Source organism: Papilio polytes, unplaced genomic scaffold (assembly GCF_000836215.1).
Source record: "Papilio polytes unplaced genomic scaffold, Ppol_1.0 DF823912.1, whole genome shotgun sequence".
Lineage (NCBI taxonomy): Eukaryota > Metazoa > Arthropoda > Insecta > Lepidoptera > Papilionidae > Papilio > Papilio polytes.
In genome coordinates, this window is record NW_013525292.1 from 1,139,680 (window position 1) to 1,156,013 (window position 16,334).

General features: G+C 33.1%; 2 protein-coding genes across 2 annotated transcripts in view; one reads left to right on the forward strand and one right to left on the reverse strand.

The window, feature by feature from the left end:
* The window catches only part of LOC106102671 (CDK5 regulatory subunit-associated protein 3), a gene marked incomplete in the record, with an annotated part of 5,359 nt that extends 4,467 nt beyond the window's left edge, over positions 1-892 (forward strand). Inside the window, 2 exon segments of the mRNA XM_013282221.1 lie at positions 162-333; positions 776-892. Coding sequence (XP_013137675.1) covers positions 162-333; positions 776-847 — 244 coding nt within the window.
* Positions 893-2,807: 1,915 nt separating this feature from the next.
* LOC106102776 lies at positions 2,808-14,254 on the reverse strand. The gene is made up of 4 exons (XM_013282356.1): positions 13,966-14,254; positions 4,568-4,817; positions 3,755-3,928; positions 2,808-3,174 (listed from the first exon to the last, which is right to left on the reverse strand). Exons 1-4 carry the CDS (start codon positions 14,096-14,098, stop codon positions 2,895-2,897), a joined length of 837 nt encoding a protein of 278 aa, XP_013137810.1. The 5' UTR covers positions 14,099-14,254; the 3' UTR covers positions 2,808-2,894.
* Between the last annotated feature and the right edge of the window lie 2,080 nt (positions 14,255-16,334).

Sequence of the window (16,334 nt, forward strand, 5' to 3'; positions counted from 1 at the left end):
GCCCAAGCCGAGGCTCCTGAGGGAGCCTTAGAGCCTAGTTACTTACAAAACAGGTTTAGACTAAGCGCCATCTGCGCTCGGCCACCTCAAACAATCCACATCCATTCATCAAAAAATCCCATTTATAGTATTACTAAGAATATAAAAACCTCCATTTTTAGATACGTGGACGTATTGACCGCTCAGTTAGAGCAGAAGTTGTCTGTGTGCGACAAGGTGTCGCGGCTGGCGCAGCGCGAGCGCGAGCGCGGGCTGGGTGCGGGCGCGCGCGCCGCAGACCTGCGCCCGCTGCTCGCACGGCTCATACAACGGACGAAGGAGTTACAAGCACAGGTGAATCTTACTAATATTATAAATGCGAAAGTCTAGATTTATTTTTTAATCAAAGGTGTACCCTCGTTTTTAGTAACTAGCTGTTCCCATGCGACTTCGTCCGCATGAAATTATGAAAGTTTTATTTTATTGTTAACATTTATCAAAGTATTAATGACAAATGTCAAAATGACATGACATGACAAACCTTGGCAATCTTGCTTCCTTGATGTTGGCAGCAACTTATAGTCTCTTTCCCACATTAGGGTTTTTATCCAAAATATTTACAGCCTAAGTTTAACGGCGTGAAAACATATAGCTTAAAGCGTGACGTAAGTGTAGAGCCTTTTAATTAAAAAAGAATTATTCAAAAAATATGCTGTAATTGCTGACATCTTAGGCAACAAAGGAGTGTGTGTTTACGCTTTATTATAATAGTATAGATTGTTTTTGTATGTTCTAGATTGAAGCAGACATTTCAAAGAAGTACAAGGGAAGGCCGGTCAACGTTATTGGTGGTGTGAAATTTCTATGAGAATATAAAAGTTTTGTACATATAATAAATATATGTTTTATAAAACTATGCTTTCATTATGCCCAACTTTTTCAAAATATTTTAAAATGTCACCAATAAAACTTGATCCCGTATTGACTTTTCGCCACAAATCTAGCAAATGTTTAGCAAAAACAATTATTTAGCCGAATTATTAAAAGGCAAATGAACACTAACAAAATAATAATAGAGCACCTTTCAATCCGACAAATGTTACCATGGCAACAGAAACCTAATTTAGAAACTAATAAATCAAAAACATCCAAAAATAACTTTTACTGTTTTGGTCAACATGTAACTTTGTTATTTTTTAATTCAATTACTCCCAATTTAGGGGAGTTTAATTCTAATGTGATAAACTTTATAATAACTAAGTAAAACTTATGACAAGGGATGGAGAAACAAAATTTAATAGACTATTATTATAGTAATTATTCTTTTACAATATTTTACGTATTAAAATAATTAGGCAAAGACTTCAGAATAGTACATTATCTATTTATTATTTTAAATAAATTCAAGTTCGACTTTATCCAGTTTATTTATCCGTATATGTATGCAGGGTAATAATAATAATAATACGGATACACGACAGGGTAATAATAATAATAGGGGTAGAAATAATAGGCACAAACAGGCTTTCCTGGCGGCTCACAATTCTTTGGTACATCACCATTTTTTCGATTAATAGTCGCTGAATAACATAACTGCGTTATTATTAAAATAACTACAAAAATATGTAGATTGTTTGACATCTGAAAACACAAAATGAAACGTAAGAAATTCTCAATTAATTTTTTATCTTTTAATTTACATTAAGTACTGGCCACTAATTCAAACAAAAAAAGAAAAAAAAAACGTTGGCTGAATTTACCAAAAACTTTTGTCTTCGAACAGCAATCCATTAGCCGTTTTTCCATTGGCTGAATTTGAGACCTTTGCCTATCAAAAGAAAAATTATATACTTACTTCTGGAATAAACGTAAGGTACTTATCGATTTCACTTCGCCACTGTCTTTAATGAAGATATCTTCTAGACGGAATTTAGTTAATTTTTGCAATACTAATCGATTATTTATACTCATGATGTGTAATTATACGATTCGATTGTGTGATTTTTCTGTTACTGGTATTAGTAACACGACATCATAGTAAACAATATTTTATTCCAAAATATTGAATTAACAAAGCACTAACTGAAGTGTGCATAGAATCTTGTTTGACGTCGATCGTCTTACATTTATGGTCCTAACTGAGTCGGATTTATTATTTTACGACCAAAAATTCAATTAAAATTGTAAGAAATCTGTAAGGTGTATACGTTATTTGCATAAAACAAATTAAATGCTAAGAATATCGATGAAGGAATTTTTCCAATAGTTTGATCCATCTTTTTTTTTTATAACATAAGGTGGCAAACGATCAAGCGGCCACCTGAATCCACCAAAATGGCGAAGCGACCGCTGCCCATAGACATCCACAATTGCAGATGCGTTGCCTACCCTTATCCGACAGAGGAGGAGAAGCACATAAAGAGGATATTTCCCCTTCCTATGCATCTCCTCTACCATCAAATCCACTTCCCGTTGCCATCCTCTCATAAGAAAAGGGTAGTAAAGAGAAAGGGACTTAAATTAGGCCTCCGGCACCAAACTCATCAGAGGAAACACGGAATTGCTTCCATTTCACGCCTGTCTTCTGTGTGGTCGTGGTATTACACCGGGGGTGCTAAGATGTTAACGCGGGCACTACCACTGTTGAATAGTTGAATAGTTGTCAATAATGAAAATGCAATGAAACTTTTTATTTCACTTACTAGTTTTGCATCTTTGTCAAACCCAGCATAGCAAGCGTAATCCCAATATTAATTCTAAAACATTTCGTTCCTTTATTATCTGTGATCTTGCTTAAAAAGTTTAAGTATAAAAATAAAAAGCAACTAAAATGTATTAGCAATTACTTTTATTTACACTAATGTTACATTATTTACAAATTATAATAAAAATTAGTGGTAACATTAAATATGGCTCTATCGGAACATGAGTAAATTTTGCAATAATCGTAATGGCGAAGAGTGACAAAGCGCGCGTCCTCTCGGACAGGAATACCTTTTGACGCACATCGCAAACTTCCTGTCACATTCGCAGAGTCTTGCAGCACAGCCGTTAATAACGTTATGCCGTGTCTGATAGTTTTCTAGCGCACAGAGCGGCTGGTTGTGGTAACACTTCCAATAATATGGTTGGAAGTACACCGTGTAGAACGGACAGTAGATGTTCTCGTAACATTCATCGTGGAGGCGACAGCAACTGAGGAATAATAAGTATTTTAAATTTGTACTCAGAATCGTTGAGAAACATAGAGCAAGTTTATTATGAGAAATATTATGTAGTAAGGTATTAAAACGTTTGTAACAGTTTTTTGTTTTTATTTTGTACAGCTGTCGTATGCGACTTAGTTCGCGTGGAATTAGAAAAAAAAAAACAAAGCCAACAGCCTATGTGTTCTTCCAGACTATATCTATGTCAAATTTCATCGGGTTCCGTTCAGTAGTTTAGGCTACAAGCTCTAAAAAACGTCCATCCATCCATCTAAACTTTCACATTTATATCTATCTAATATGAAGATTAGTAAGAAGTAAGATAGCTGTCGCTCGCGACTTCGCCTACGTAAAATTAAAAGTAATAAAAAGTATAGCCTACGTTACTTAGCGATAGCGGTAACTTTTTAATTTTGAAGCAATGATTTAAATTAGCCAAGTAGTTTTTGAGTCACATACAAAACTACAAATCTTCCCTCTTTATAATATTAGTATAAATATAGATTTGGTAAGTATTGAAATTTGTAAGTGCTTGTGTGTTTGTGATGCGTCGTCGTTTATCAACATACTTATCAATCCCATCAGTAGGTCGACCAGAGCCGAGGAAACCGCAATAGCAACCGTAACCCTTGTAGGCAAGCGGCTCGCAGCCCGTCGCGCAGAATATCATATTATACAAGTGCAGTACACCTCGTTTACCGCGATTTTCATTTTTATTTGTAAACGCATTTGGGTCTATATTCCTGCAAAAATAGATAAGCATTTTTTATAAAAAGGGAGCAAACGAGCGGCAAGAACACCGAGGTGGTCAGCTACGCCCATGGACATCCGCAACACTAAAGAAACTACAGACGCGTTGCCGGCCTTTGAGGATATTGTAGGTTCGCTTCATGAAGGTCCGTAAGTCGTATTGGATACTTGTTATTTTAATCGAGAAGGTTCTTTGTTATATTTTTTTAAATTTCTGTTACTGGTAATTATTTCTGTCTCTATTTTTAAGATATAACTACTCGTATATCCAGCATTTTCGAGCTAGTAGTACACGCTGTCTAGAAGACTTCTACTGTTTTAGCCTTGCAGCCTTAGAAATAAACGCGGTATAAAGTTAAATTTAGCAATAAACTGAGTATAAGCAAATATTAGTATAAATTTTGCTTATAATCAGTGTATAGATATAAGTCCAAATAATGATAGGTTTCTGAAGTTTCCATTAATTTTATCGTTCCATAGTAATTCATTAGTTATTCATTGACAAGTAAAACTCAAGTTACGTAGTTCAGAAACGCATACCATGAAGGTATCGAACCAAAAACACTAATGTATGGTTAAATGTAGCTGGGAAACCGGCCATAAGAGAACTAAGAATATGTAAAGTTACTTACCTAACACCTTTAATATAATCACCCTCTGGTATAGAATATCTGTAAGGGTCGTGTGAAAACCCTACCAGTAATTGACTGCTTTTTATATTATTGCCTTCTCTTCCATTATAATCTAGATCCTTAACTTTGGTTTGCTCTCTATCAATATTTCTATTACTATGACTATGAGATGACTGTATGCTGTATTCTGGTATTTGCGCATAGTTGGTGCTGTTGTATATTTGATCGTATGTCAAATATTTCGACCAATCTGAAACAAAAGAATGTATCATTATTAAAACTATATGAATACGAAAGTTTAGATGAATGGATGGATGGATGTTTGTTAGAGTTTGTAGCCTAAACGGCTGAAAGGATTTCGGTGACATTTGGTACAGATGTAGACGATAATCTGAAAGAACACATACGCTACTCACTTTTGTTTTTTTTTTTAATTCTACGAGGACGGACTCGCGAGCGAAAGCTAGTAATAATATAATCCTATAAATCCTATCCTATAAACATTATAAATGCGAAAGTTTAGATGGATGGATGGATGCTTGTTAGAGTTTGTAGCCTAAACGGCTTAACGGATCTTAATGGAATTTGCATAGACGTAGAGGATAGTCTGGAAGAACACTTAGGCTACTTAATTTTATTTTTTTTAAGTTCCACGCGGACGGAGTCACGGGTGAAAACTAGTAAGTACTACGTACAACTTTGTAGTAGTACTTTCATGATTAAAATAAAATTAACTGCCCTATTCCTTACATGAGTTCAGAACTGTATACGCATTATGAATGTCGCCAGGGTGGGAGGGTAAGGAGGTGCTCCTATCTTCTTTTCATTTCCAGAAGAATTAAAAGATTCTACTTTAGAAGAGGAATTTTTGAAGTAAAATTTCACTATATACTAGGTTTTTTATAACAATTGAAAATACACCTAAAGTCTAATAACAATAATTTTCGACCGGACACATAACCTTAATGATTGCATTGTAAAAAACAAACAATTTGTTAGATTCCATATCTGATGAATTACATCCTTTCCCACATCAAGATACATAAAATATAAAGACACTAAAAACACTGACCCACAGAGATATATCATTGGTAAAAATCAGTGATGTTTACGCACTGAATACCTTCATACAATAGCATGTAATGAACGTATAAAGAGATCATATGATACTCGTATGTTTCAATGGACAGAACGCAACGGACCGACAAAATAAACCTTTGGCATCAACAAAACATGGGATGAATATTAAACTAATTCGAATTAATCGAATAAAAATCTTAATGAATGCTTCTTTTTTCAAACATACGAATTCATTGTAATCAAGTTTACTTAGTAAACATTTATACGCGTTTTAAATATTTCATTGCGTTATTTCGTATATTCAAGTAACAAATGATTTGATAGCTTTTGCCCTTGTCCCTATAGAAGGACGTTGTGCTTTCATAAATCTCTAAATTCAATGACTGAATTCCCTCCTTACACATATCCCTTTCACACAATCTATCCGTACTATCTTTGGTCTTCCTTTACTTTTTCCATCTACATTTAGGGCCTGTCCCACCACTGAAGGGAACAAAATCTGATATTTCCATCATATTTTACACGTTGGATAAGTTATAAGACTAAATTTGGTACGACAGGCCCTTAATCTTTCTTCTTTATTTTATTCCAAAATTTTTGAGAACAAAGTAAATGTTCACCGATTAATAAAATATTTGTCAAGAATTGTTTGATGTAATTACAGTATTTAATATTTAGGAATGAGAAATCGAAATTACTATCGACAATAAGTTTTAATTGCCCCTGATAAGAATGTCAAAAAATAATTATACCTACATGTTTACATATAAATAGATTTCTAGTGATTTTACGTATCGTAGTTAACAGTATAAAATTGCATTAAGTTAATTTTTATCATCCATAGTCCTTGTTGATTTTTTAGAAAACAAATAATTATAATACGAAATTTTTGCTAGTGATGTGCTTTATCATAATTTCAATATCTACATATTTGTCGATAGAAATCGTTTCTATAATGTCAAGGTTTTCAAATACCTAACGCATCGTGCGAGTAATTATTTCGCAATTGGGTTACGAATTATCATTAATGACTTGCAAAATGCTTTATGATTCGATCAAATATGAAACTGATTTTTAAATTTAATGCTTTGTGTACTTCTTCTATCTTTACTAATATTATAACGAGGAAAGATTTGTACTTTTGTATGTATTGAAATAATTCAAATTTTTTAACTTAAAAACTACTGGACACCGACCCAGTAGTTTTTGAGTTAAATCGTTTACAAATTCTTACACTATTAAAAACTACGTTATCAGTAAATAACATAAGCTATATTTTTTTGGTTTCTTTTTTCCCAACTTCACACAACAGGTAGTTAAATATCAAATATTTAATTAAACTTACGTAGATTTTAAAATTATCTCTGAATTCGTTCTAAAGTGATACATCATGACGATAGTGATGTGCTATATCATTGTCATTGTCGATAGAAATCGTGACTTAAATGTCAAGGTGCGGCTGCGTGTAATCTCAGATCATGCAACTTATTCTTTTGCAAGGGCCCATAAGTAATGTGTGGAATCCATTGATGGTAATGATTTTGTTTCGTAATATAATTGAATAGGTAAAATTGTGTATAATTTAACTATTATAAAACCGTATGAAGTTAGGTAGTCAAGGAATTTAATTTGCTATTGAAGAATAAATATTGTATAACTGTAAAACTTTACAGAAAGTAAAAAGTGAATTTATAAAAAGCAGACGCCTTGTTTACGTTGTGTCATAATTGCTATTAAGGCCTGTCCCACCAAATTGTACATTGTCCGATAACAATCCAACGTGTAAAATATGTGATGGAAATATCGGATCTTATTACCTTTCAGAGCCTCTTTCAGCCAGTGTTGGGACAGGCGCTAAGTACTTTGATTCTGACAGATAGCGACTCACGAAGCCAGATAAGCACGTAGGACTAAAAAAAGCAAGGTATTTTATACTGACCTTAGAATTTTGATTATTAGACATTTTAAAACAAACGTCATGTTACAAAACATCATCCCACATTTGAGGTCTTTGTTTAGTAATCAAATAATGACCATGTCCTACTGCTGTTATTGTTTTTTATAAATCTCACGGACATTACAAATACAGACCGCCCTCGTATTAACATACAATGCGATTTAGTGTTATCATTTAAAGTTTGTATATTATCAGATTGTTGGTACACATGCATAAATTACTCTTATGAAATCTCCTCTGAGGATTTATTCACTAACTAGCTTTCGATCGCGACTCCGTTCGCGTGGAATTAATAAGAACAAAACTGAGTAGCCTATATGTTCTTCCAGACTATCCTCTACGTCTACGTCAAATTTCATCAAGATCCGTTCATTTGTATAGGCTACAAACTGGAACAAACTTTCATCCAACCATCTAAACTTTCGCATTTATAATATTAGTAAAATTATAATATCACTGTTTCTAAGCTTAGGTTCAATAGACATTTGTATTAATTAAAACTAGTAGGAGTTTCAAATATCTTGGAGGCTCAAGGTCATCGGTACGCGCAAGCACCTTAGCTCTCATCCGACTAGGCTCCGCTATAAAATTGTATTCTTTGCAGCGATTTGCGTGAAGTTATAGTTATAGTAAAACATTTATAGTTTTTGGTAGGTGGTGGTTTTGGTATTATTACCAAATTGATAGTAGACGCCGCAGCAACATTAGCTGCTTGAATAACCCTCCATGTACCACGACTACACGGAAGACAGGCTTTACTCGTTTCTTCTGACAAATGTAAGTGCCGGAGGCTTCATTGTACTTCGCTCTACCATCTTCTTTTGAGGAGAAGATGGGAAGGAAAAGTTGATTTAAGGAGTCATTTAAGTAAATTATATAAGTAAAACTCTTCTTGTACCTCTAACAAAGTTTGCTTGGATTTGTTTGAATCTACTTAGGATTATTGGCATAACTAATATGTAAAATTATCTCCGTTGCCTAAGGTATGTTAAATTGTTCGGTAAGCGGACCTTGGCCTAATAGTAATCGCAAACACCTATTAAATATTTGAGTTAACAAATCTGATTGCTGGTAAAACATTGATGAGTTCACTTCTAGAAGTTTATTTGCGTAATTTGACATGAAATTGTTTGATTTTGCTGATTCAAGGTAGCTTGGTCAAATAGAATCAAACGTAAAATGTCTAATATAGAATTTTAATCTTTATTAGCCTTACAAATAAACGCGTTATTAAGTTAAACTTAGGAATAAACTGAGTATAAGCAAATATTAGTACATACTCGTATTTTGGTTATACTCAGTTTATTCCTAACTTTAACTTTATACAGCATTTATTTGTAAGTCTGTAAGGGTTTTAATATCTTTGAATTCGTTTGGTTGTTTTTATTTTGTTAGTTTGTCTTATCTATACTAAGATAATAAAGCGTAAACACACACTTCTTTGTGGTGTAAGATGTCACCAATTTTTTTTTTATAACATAAGGTGGCAAACGAGCAAGCGGCCACCTCAATCCGCCAAAATGGCGAAGCGACCGCTGCCCATAGACATTCGCAATTGCAGATGCGTTGTTTACCCTTATCTGACGGAGGAGGAGACGCACACAAAGAGGATATTTCCCTTTCCTATGCATATCGTCCACCGTCAAATCCACTTCCTCTTCCCATCCTCTTCTTATAAGAATAGGGTGCTAAAGAGAAAGGGACTAAAATTAGGCCTCCGGCACCACACTGATCAGACGAAACACGGAATTGGTTCCATTTCACGCCTGTCTTCTGTGTGGTCTTGGTATTACACCGGGCGTGCCGGCCTATTCATGCTAAGATGTTAAAGCGGGCACTACCACTGTAAAATTACAGCATATTTTTTAATAATTCTTATTTTTAATAAAAACCTCTAGACTTACGTCACGCTTTAGGCTATATATTTTCGCGCTATTAAACTTAGGTGGTAAATAAATTGGATAAAAACCCTAATGTGGGGGAGAGACCATAAGCTGCTGCCTTCAAGGAAGCAATTGCCATAGTAAGGTTATTGGTATTTTGAAATTTGCAATAATTTAATAAATGTAAACAATAAAACAATTTTTTTATAATTACATGCAGATGAAGCCGCACGGCAACAGCTAGTATTGTATAAGTAATTTTCATCAAATTAAGTTGGTTTCAGTGTTATCGATTTTGTATAAATTAATTGAAAGGGTACGACGTCTTTTTTTCTTTTAAATAGGACAGTTATTGTAAAGGGAAATATATTTTCGTTGTGTAATGTAAAAAAAGTCAATAAACGTAGCTATACGAAATAATTTAGCGGATGATATTAAAAAAGCTGTTTCGTAAGTGAAAGTGCGTTTTTGTGAAAAAGCGAGTGAGTAGCAAGATAATGGACCACAGTATGATATGACCGGTTGACCGCCAATCGGGCCACTAACCACGTGTCCATTCTGACACGTCACGTTATACGGCAAATAAATTACTATAGTTAAAATTACGTTAAAAATATTCAGAATAAATTCTTATATTGACTGCTACTTAAAAAAGGCGTGAAATATGCAAAAGATATTGCCAAGATTATATGGTAGAAACAAAGATATTAAAATTAAACATAGAAGGTACATTAGAAAAAATCCGAAAAAACTCAATTCTCTACTGATAATTAATAGCGGCTATGTCCTTACCAAAAATTATAACGCTTTTTGAATCGCTTAAAACATCACTTGACATGCCAACGTATAAATTTAGCCTTGTTGCAAATTTTTTGTTTGGTTAGTTTTGTCCTGTCTATCGATACATATGTTCAACACATCAAAGAGCTATTTTTAAATCAGTTTGTCAAAATCAATCACATGTGTATAATTAATTAATTTAAGATTGTTTTGACAATGGAAATAAACCTTAACGAGAGTGAAATGTATCGAAGTGACGTCGGTCAGTGCAGTAGTGAAAATTGGACACCGGTTTTTATGTAACGAATGATCTTTCCACTCGTAGTGACATTACACGTAACATAAGTAACCTGTAACTTAATAAGTACTTTGTAATTGTCTCCTCCGATATAAAGAAACTACTACTAGTTAATGACATAATTAATACAAAGAGCGGGCAAACGCTTTTGACTAAGGTATCGCATAATTATTCTGCGATTGTCGATTGTTTCGCAGGCATCAACTGTTTAGTTGCACAATTAAAAATCGAGTAATGTGCGCTCCTTCATATAAGCTCATAGGAATCATAAACAGTTGTGCGATAATTTCGTTTCAGGTGTGCGCTGGCTCTTAGTCATAAAATATGTATTTGTATCACTCGTTCCTTGGAGATGCAAATTGCATCTTAATGCCGCACTTAGAGGCCACGGTCGACGCGAGTTAGTCACTATATTATAATCTGAATAAAACCTTCACATTGTTACTATCAAGAAGTCTGCAAGAAGATTTGCGGGTTTCACTGTTAAAACGTTTTATAAATTATAGCTGTTGCTCGCGACTTCGCCCGCGTGAAATTAAAAAAATATAGCCTATGTTACTCGCAGATAAATAACCTTTCTGACGGTGATATAATTTTTAAAATCGGCCCGTAATTTTTGAGTTATTTTTATACACACAAAAAAAATCTTTCCTTTTTATAATATAAGTATTGAGTAGCTTTAGCCCGCGACTCTGTCTGCGTGTAATTAAAACAACAAAAGTAAGTATGTGTTCTTTGAGACTATGTTCTACAACTGTGCCAAATTACATCGAGATACATATATTAAACTTAGAAACTCGGACAACGATATTTTGTTAATAGTGTTTTGACAGTGATTGTGGTTTTGATCAAATGTTAAAATAATACAAACACAGATATTAATACGTCTGTATTCATGAATATTCATTTTGTAACGCACTATACGTTTATAGTTGAGTTTATTACAATGTATTAATTCCTTAGGTAATTAGTAACAATAAAAGGTAATTGTAATTCTATACCGCTATTTGTTTCCTTATATACTTTATAAATAGCAGAAGGATTAGGACATGAAAGGAATTACATTTCTTGTGTTTAAACACATTATGCTGTTATATTAGTCAGATACTTCGTTTGTAAAGGTCGACTTAGTAGTAACAACTAGGTAGATTTATTTATACTTTACTTGTTTTGTTATTAATCTCAACAGCTATTATACCTGAGTACTTCTAATATTATAAATGCAAAAGTTTAGATGGATGGATGTTTAGTAGAGTTTGTAGTCTAAACTTGGGACCTTGATGAAATTTGACATAGATGTAGCGAATAGTCTAAAAGAAACTGTTTCTTTTTAATTCCACGCAGACGGAGTCGTATGCGAAAGCTAGTAACTAATAAAAGTAGACATTTCAGACTAGCGGTCGCCCAGTACTTCGTCATCGAAAAAAGTAGCTTATAATATTCCCACGTACATCAGCTTCCTGTCGAAATTGGCGCAACCGTTTCGGAGATTACCCGGAACAAACGGGGCATTACTGACAGACAAATGGAAAAAACAGATTAAATTTAGAAAACTCAAACACAACATCACAAATTATTACATTTTTGTATCACATACAGACACTCGTATTTTATTATACGTGTAGACTACGACTTTGGACACTTCTCTTTAAAATCACCGCATTTTACGTAGAAGTAGTTTGAAATTATTTATTTCACCATTTCAAATTCAATCAAGGCTAATTTTTAGCTCTATTTAAATCTTAACAATTTCAGAAAGACATTCAATAAATCAAGCATAGTGTGTCGTTTACCATAAAACGTCATTTCCTGTCTGCCCTTACTCGAGCAAGCGTTTATGTCGAGCGTCTCATTATAACCGTCTCTGTGCTTCGGAAGTTACAGTAAGCAGTTCCGTACACTACAGCGACGGAAGTCAACGACTACGGTCAAGGCTGCAACTCTAATAGGTCATTAGGAGATTAATACGGTAAAAAACCGTACATCTTTGTGGCAAAAGGAGGTTATAACTTATCTAATTGTTTTGGAAGTGAGTAATATAATCTATAATCTATATCTATACTAGTCTTTACTTTCTAATATTATAAAGAACAAAGATTTTTATTTTTGTATGTATTGAAATAACTCAAAAATTACTGGGCCGATTTCAAAAATTCTTTCACCATTTTAAAGCTACGTTATCAGTGATTAACATAGATTATATATATTTTATATTATTTTTTACGCGGACGATGTCACGAGGAACAGCTTGATACCATTATATTGATAAAATGTATCTAAATTTGCTAACCCTACAATTCATTTTTGTATTACTCGTCCAAGATTTTTAAAAGATTCATATAATCAAAAATATATTTAACACCTAACTTAACACGTGCTCCGCTGACTCCTTTTCACTTATCAAAGTGGACTAACAGGACGAGGTGGCAGTGAAAATGTTAACCTTCTTTCTTAATTCTTATATTCTGTTAATTCCTTAAATATTTTAATTGGTGAAAGGTACTTTTGTTATAGTTTTAAAAGTTTAACGTTTCCGCTAGTCTCTTAGCATAGAAGGGATTATGCAATTTTAATTAAAGTGTTACGGTCAAATTATGAAATATATTTAAACAGTTGAACTGACATACATAAAGTGATATAAAGATTACACCGAAGAGCATTTATGTATAGACTAGTTTTCTTCCACGACTCCTTCATTTTTTGATCATGTCACCTTTCACGCAATTCATCCATCTCTTTCTAGGTCTACCTCTACCGATGTACCCCTCCACATTACTCTAACCTTTTACTCCTTATTTTCTCAACCACTGGGGCTACTCTCAAACTTCCTCCATGTGGAATTAAAAAAAAAAAACACAAGTAGCCTATATGTTCTTCCAGACTATTCTCTACATCTGTACCGAATTTCATCCAAATCCATTTAGCTGTTTAGGCTACAAATCAAAAATCTATCCATCTAAACATTTGCATTTATAATATCAGTATGAGTACGATGCATTTAGAAGCGAAAGAATTAATTTTTAATATGTATGTGTGTCAATAATTGACAACTTCGATCGATTTAATTTGCCTCAAATTATGCAAAATAAAAAAGCAGTGTATAATACAGTGTATAGCAATTAAATAGAAAATGCTTTATACGAGTAAATCAGGAGAAATTGTAAGTGTCTTGAGTCTATGCATTATTGCGCTTTCATACTTTCGATAACTCGGTTGGATTTTTTTGTATGCTGCAGGATTCCACAATTCCAAATCCAAGCTAGTATTAAATGTACGGTTTTTGTTTGAAATAAATAGAATAGCCAATTAAAGTTACAATTTTTTTGAAATAACGTACTCGAAGTATAACAGAGACTCTCGTTAAAAAGGTATCATAATTAGTAATTAAAATATCTCTTACTTTCACAAAATACCGATGGCACCAGTAACACTATTAAAGCTATAAACACTGAACAGTCAATTTGTCGTATTTTTAAATCCACTCTTAAACTATATCGTGATCTAACATTATTTTTGTTTTTTACACACGCCATAATAAGATATTTAAAATTTTTTAACACTTTTTTAATTTACATTAACCATATTGTTTATTCTGAACGCATTTTTTATAAACGTCAAATTTTGCGCGGCAAAATCGCGCGCACCATCGCAGCGCTGCGTTCGCTATCAAATGACAGCATCAACAGCAACATCTCCCGCCATAAAGCTTTTAAAAAAATAACTGAACAAAGATCTTGATCAATGTTCTGCTTTATACACCTGCATGATTAGCTAACGGTATGAATACTGTGTGAACTTGTATTATTTTAATTTTGTTTAATATTGCGTTACTTGGCATTTTAAAGAGAAATCTTGACTGTCATTGTAGTAGAATATATACTAATCATACTAATATTATACTATTATACTTTATACTAATATTATAAATGCGAAAGTTTAGATAGATGGATGTTTGTTAAAGTTTGTGGCCTAAACGTCTGAACGGATTACGATGAAATTTGGTATAAATGTAAAGGGCAGTCTGGAAGAACATATAGGCTACTTAAATTTTTTTTTAATTCCACGAGGACAGAGTCGCGGGCGAAAGCTAGTGTTTAAACATTAATTTGCACTTCTACAGTAATCAAACAACAAAATTTTTGTTTGAAATTGTTTTGATTGTTTTTGAATAGTGTTTAAAAATATTTTTAAAGCGAACAAAAAATTATTAAAAGCAACCAGGTTTTTATAGCTATAATTTGAGAAAAACCTAAAGTATAAATAAATGACTATTAATCATATACCTTTCCTTCGACGAATATTTATTCTCAGATGTCACCCTTCCTGGACCTTCGTAAAGAATGTCACTTGACAACGGTAATAAATAATTATGCCCGATAATTTTTATCAAACCGGCCAGTATTTAAAGAGAAAAAAAAAACATCAGAATTTTAATGACCAGGATACGCTGAATAAATACTACGATATACCAAGATTTACTGACCTCATTATAATACCAGAAAGACGGTTAATTTGACCATAGTTCTAAATTGCTGAATATTTTCTCGTTATTTGAACTTTAAATGAATTACGATTTTAATGCAGACAAGATACGATTTGAATGCAATCAAGAATGTAGATTACAAATCTAATACGTTTTCTTAGAAAACTAAACATTACTATAGTTATTAATAATTCGAATTCGGTCTCTGTAAAGAAATTTAAAGATCCTTAGATTTTTTAACTCCAAAAAAGCTTAACGGAACTCAATTAAATGTACTACAACAAGGTCTGGATGAACACGTAGGGCTCATACTAAGGTTTTTTTTTTAATTCTAAACGGCCGGAGTTACTGGCAAAAGTATGGTATTAATTGCAATATTTAATCTGATAAAAGAATAAAAAGATTTTTTTCATCTGTTGGGTAATTTAAATGCTTTTCTGTTGCATATTAAATGTTGAATCACGTATAGAGAATACATCGCAATAACATTTGCTTGCATATGGCACAGCACATCACATTAATGTGTGATTAACAATAAAATGCTTCGCACATAGCTATTTGCTAACACCTGCGTATTTCCTCTGTTACATATATCCCGATATGTTATAACATTTTAAATTGAGATTACATAGACAATAAATACAAATTGTAGTTTAAAATCCAAAGTTTTAAATAATCCATTTTCATGTTACGTTGATAAAAACGTAATTTAAATATAAAAACAGTTATTACAGTAAAGTTTCCGTTATTTTATATTGTTATGTTAATATGTTATCTAGCTTGTATGAAATGAGTCACCAACGCACCGTCTACGCTAAATTTTATGGTTTATTGGCCAGTATTGACACACTGGCGGCAGTTTATTGTCACGTTGTACCAGTTGAAAGCCAGTCCAGTTAGTGAGCGCTACTATCTAACTGTACTGGCCAAGTGTGAACCAGATATACAAAAAAACTTAATATCAATGGTGTATATCGTAAAAGATTTAGAAATAAATCTATTTTTAACGGAGATATGTGTATTGATAAAATATGTACAGAAAGAGTAGAAAAAAATGATGACGTCGACAATGTGTTCTAATTTAAAATAATTTAAATTCTTCTTCTTTTCTAATGGCTTGACTCTAAAAACGTGTAAAAACTCCTTGAATATAGGCGTTAGGGCAGGCCGAGGTAAGGCAACCGACGACATAGACGAATTTTTTATGTTGTCGTTTGTCACATAAATTAAAAAAAAATGTTGTCTCTGGCCTAATGGCGAACGGAGAAAGTTAATTTCACGGTTCT

Bases quoted from the DNA above. Each gene is read 5' to 3' on its own strand.
- LOC106102776 (XM_013282356.1), bottom strand. From the start codon at position 14,098: ATGGCGTGTGTAAAAAACAAAAATAATGTTAGATCACGATATAGTTTA. The intron at 4,818-13,965 runs GTAAGAGATATT...CTTTTGTTTCAG, and splicing joins GCCATCGGTATTTTGTGAAA to ATTGGTCGAAATATTTGACA. The intron at 3,929-4,567 runs GTAAGTAACTTT...CTATTTTTGCAG, and splicing joins GATTATATTAAAGGTGTTAG to GAATATAGACCCAAATGCGT.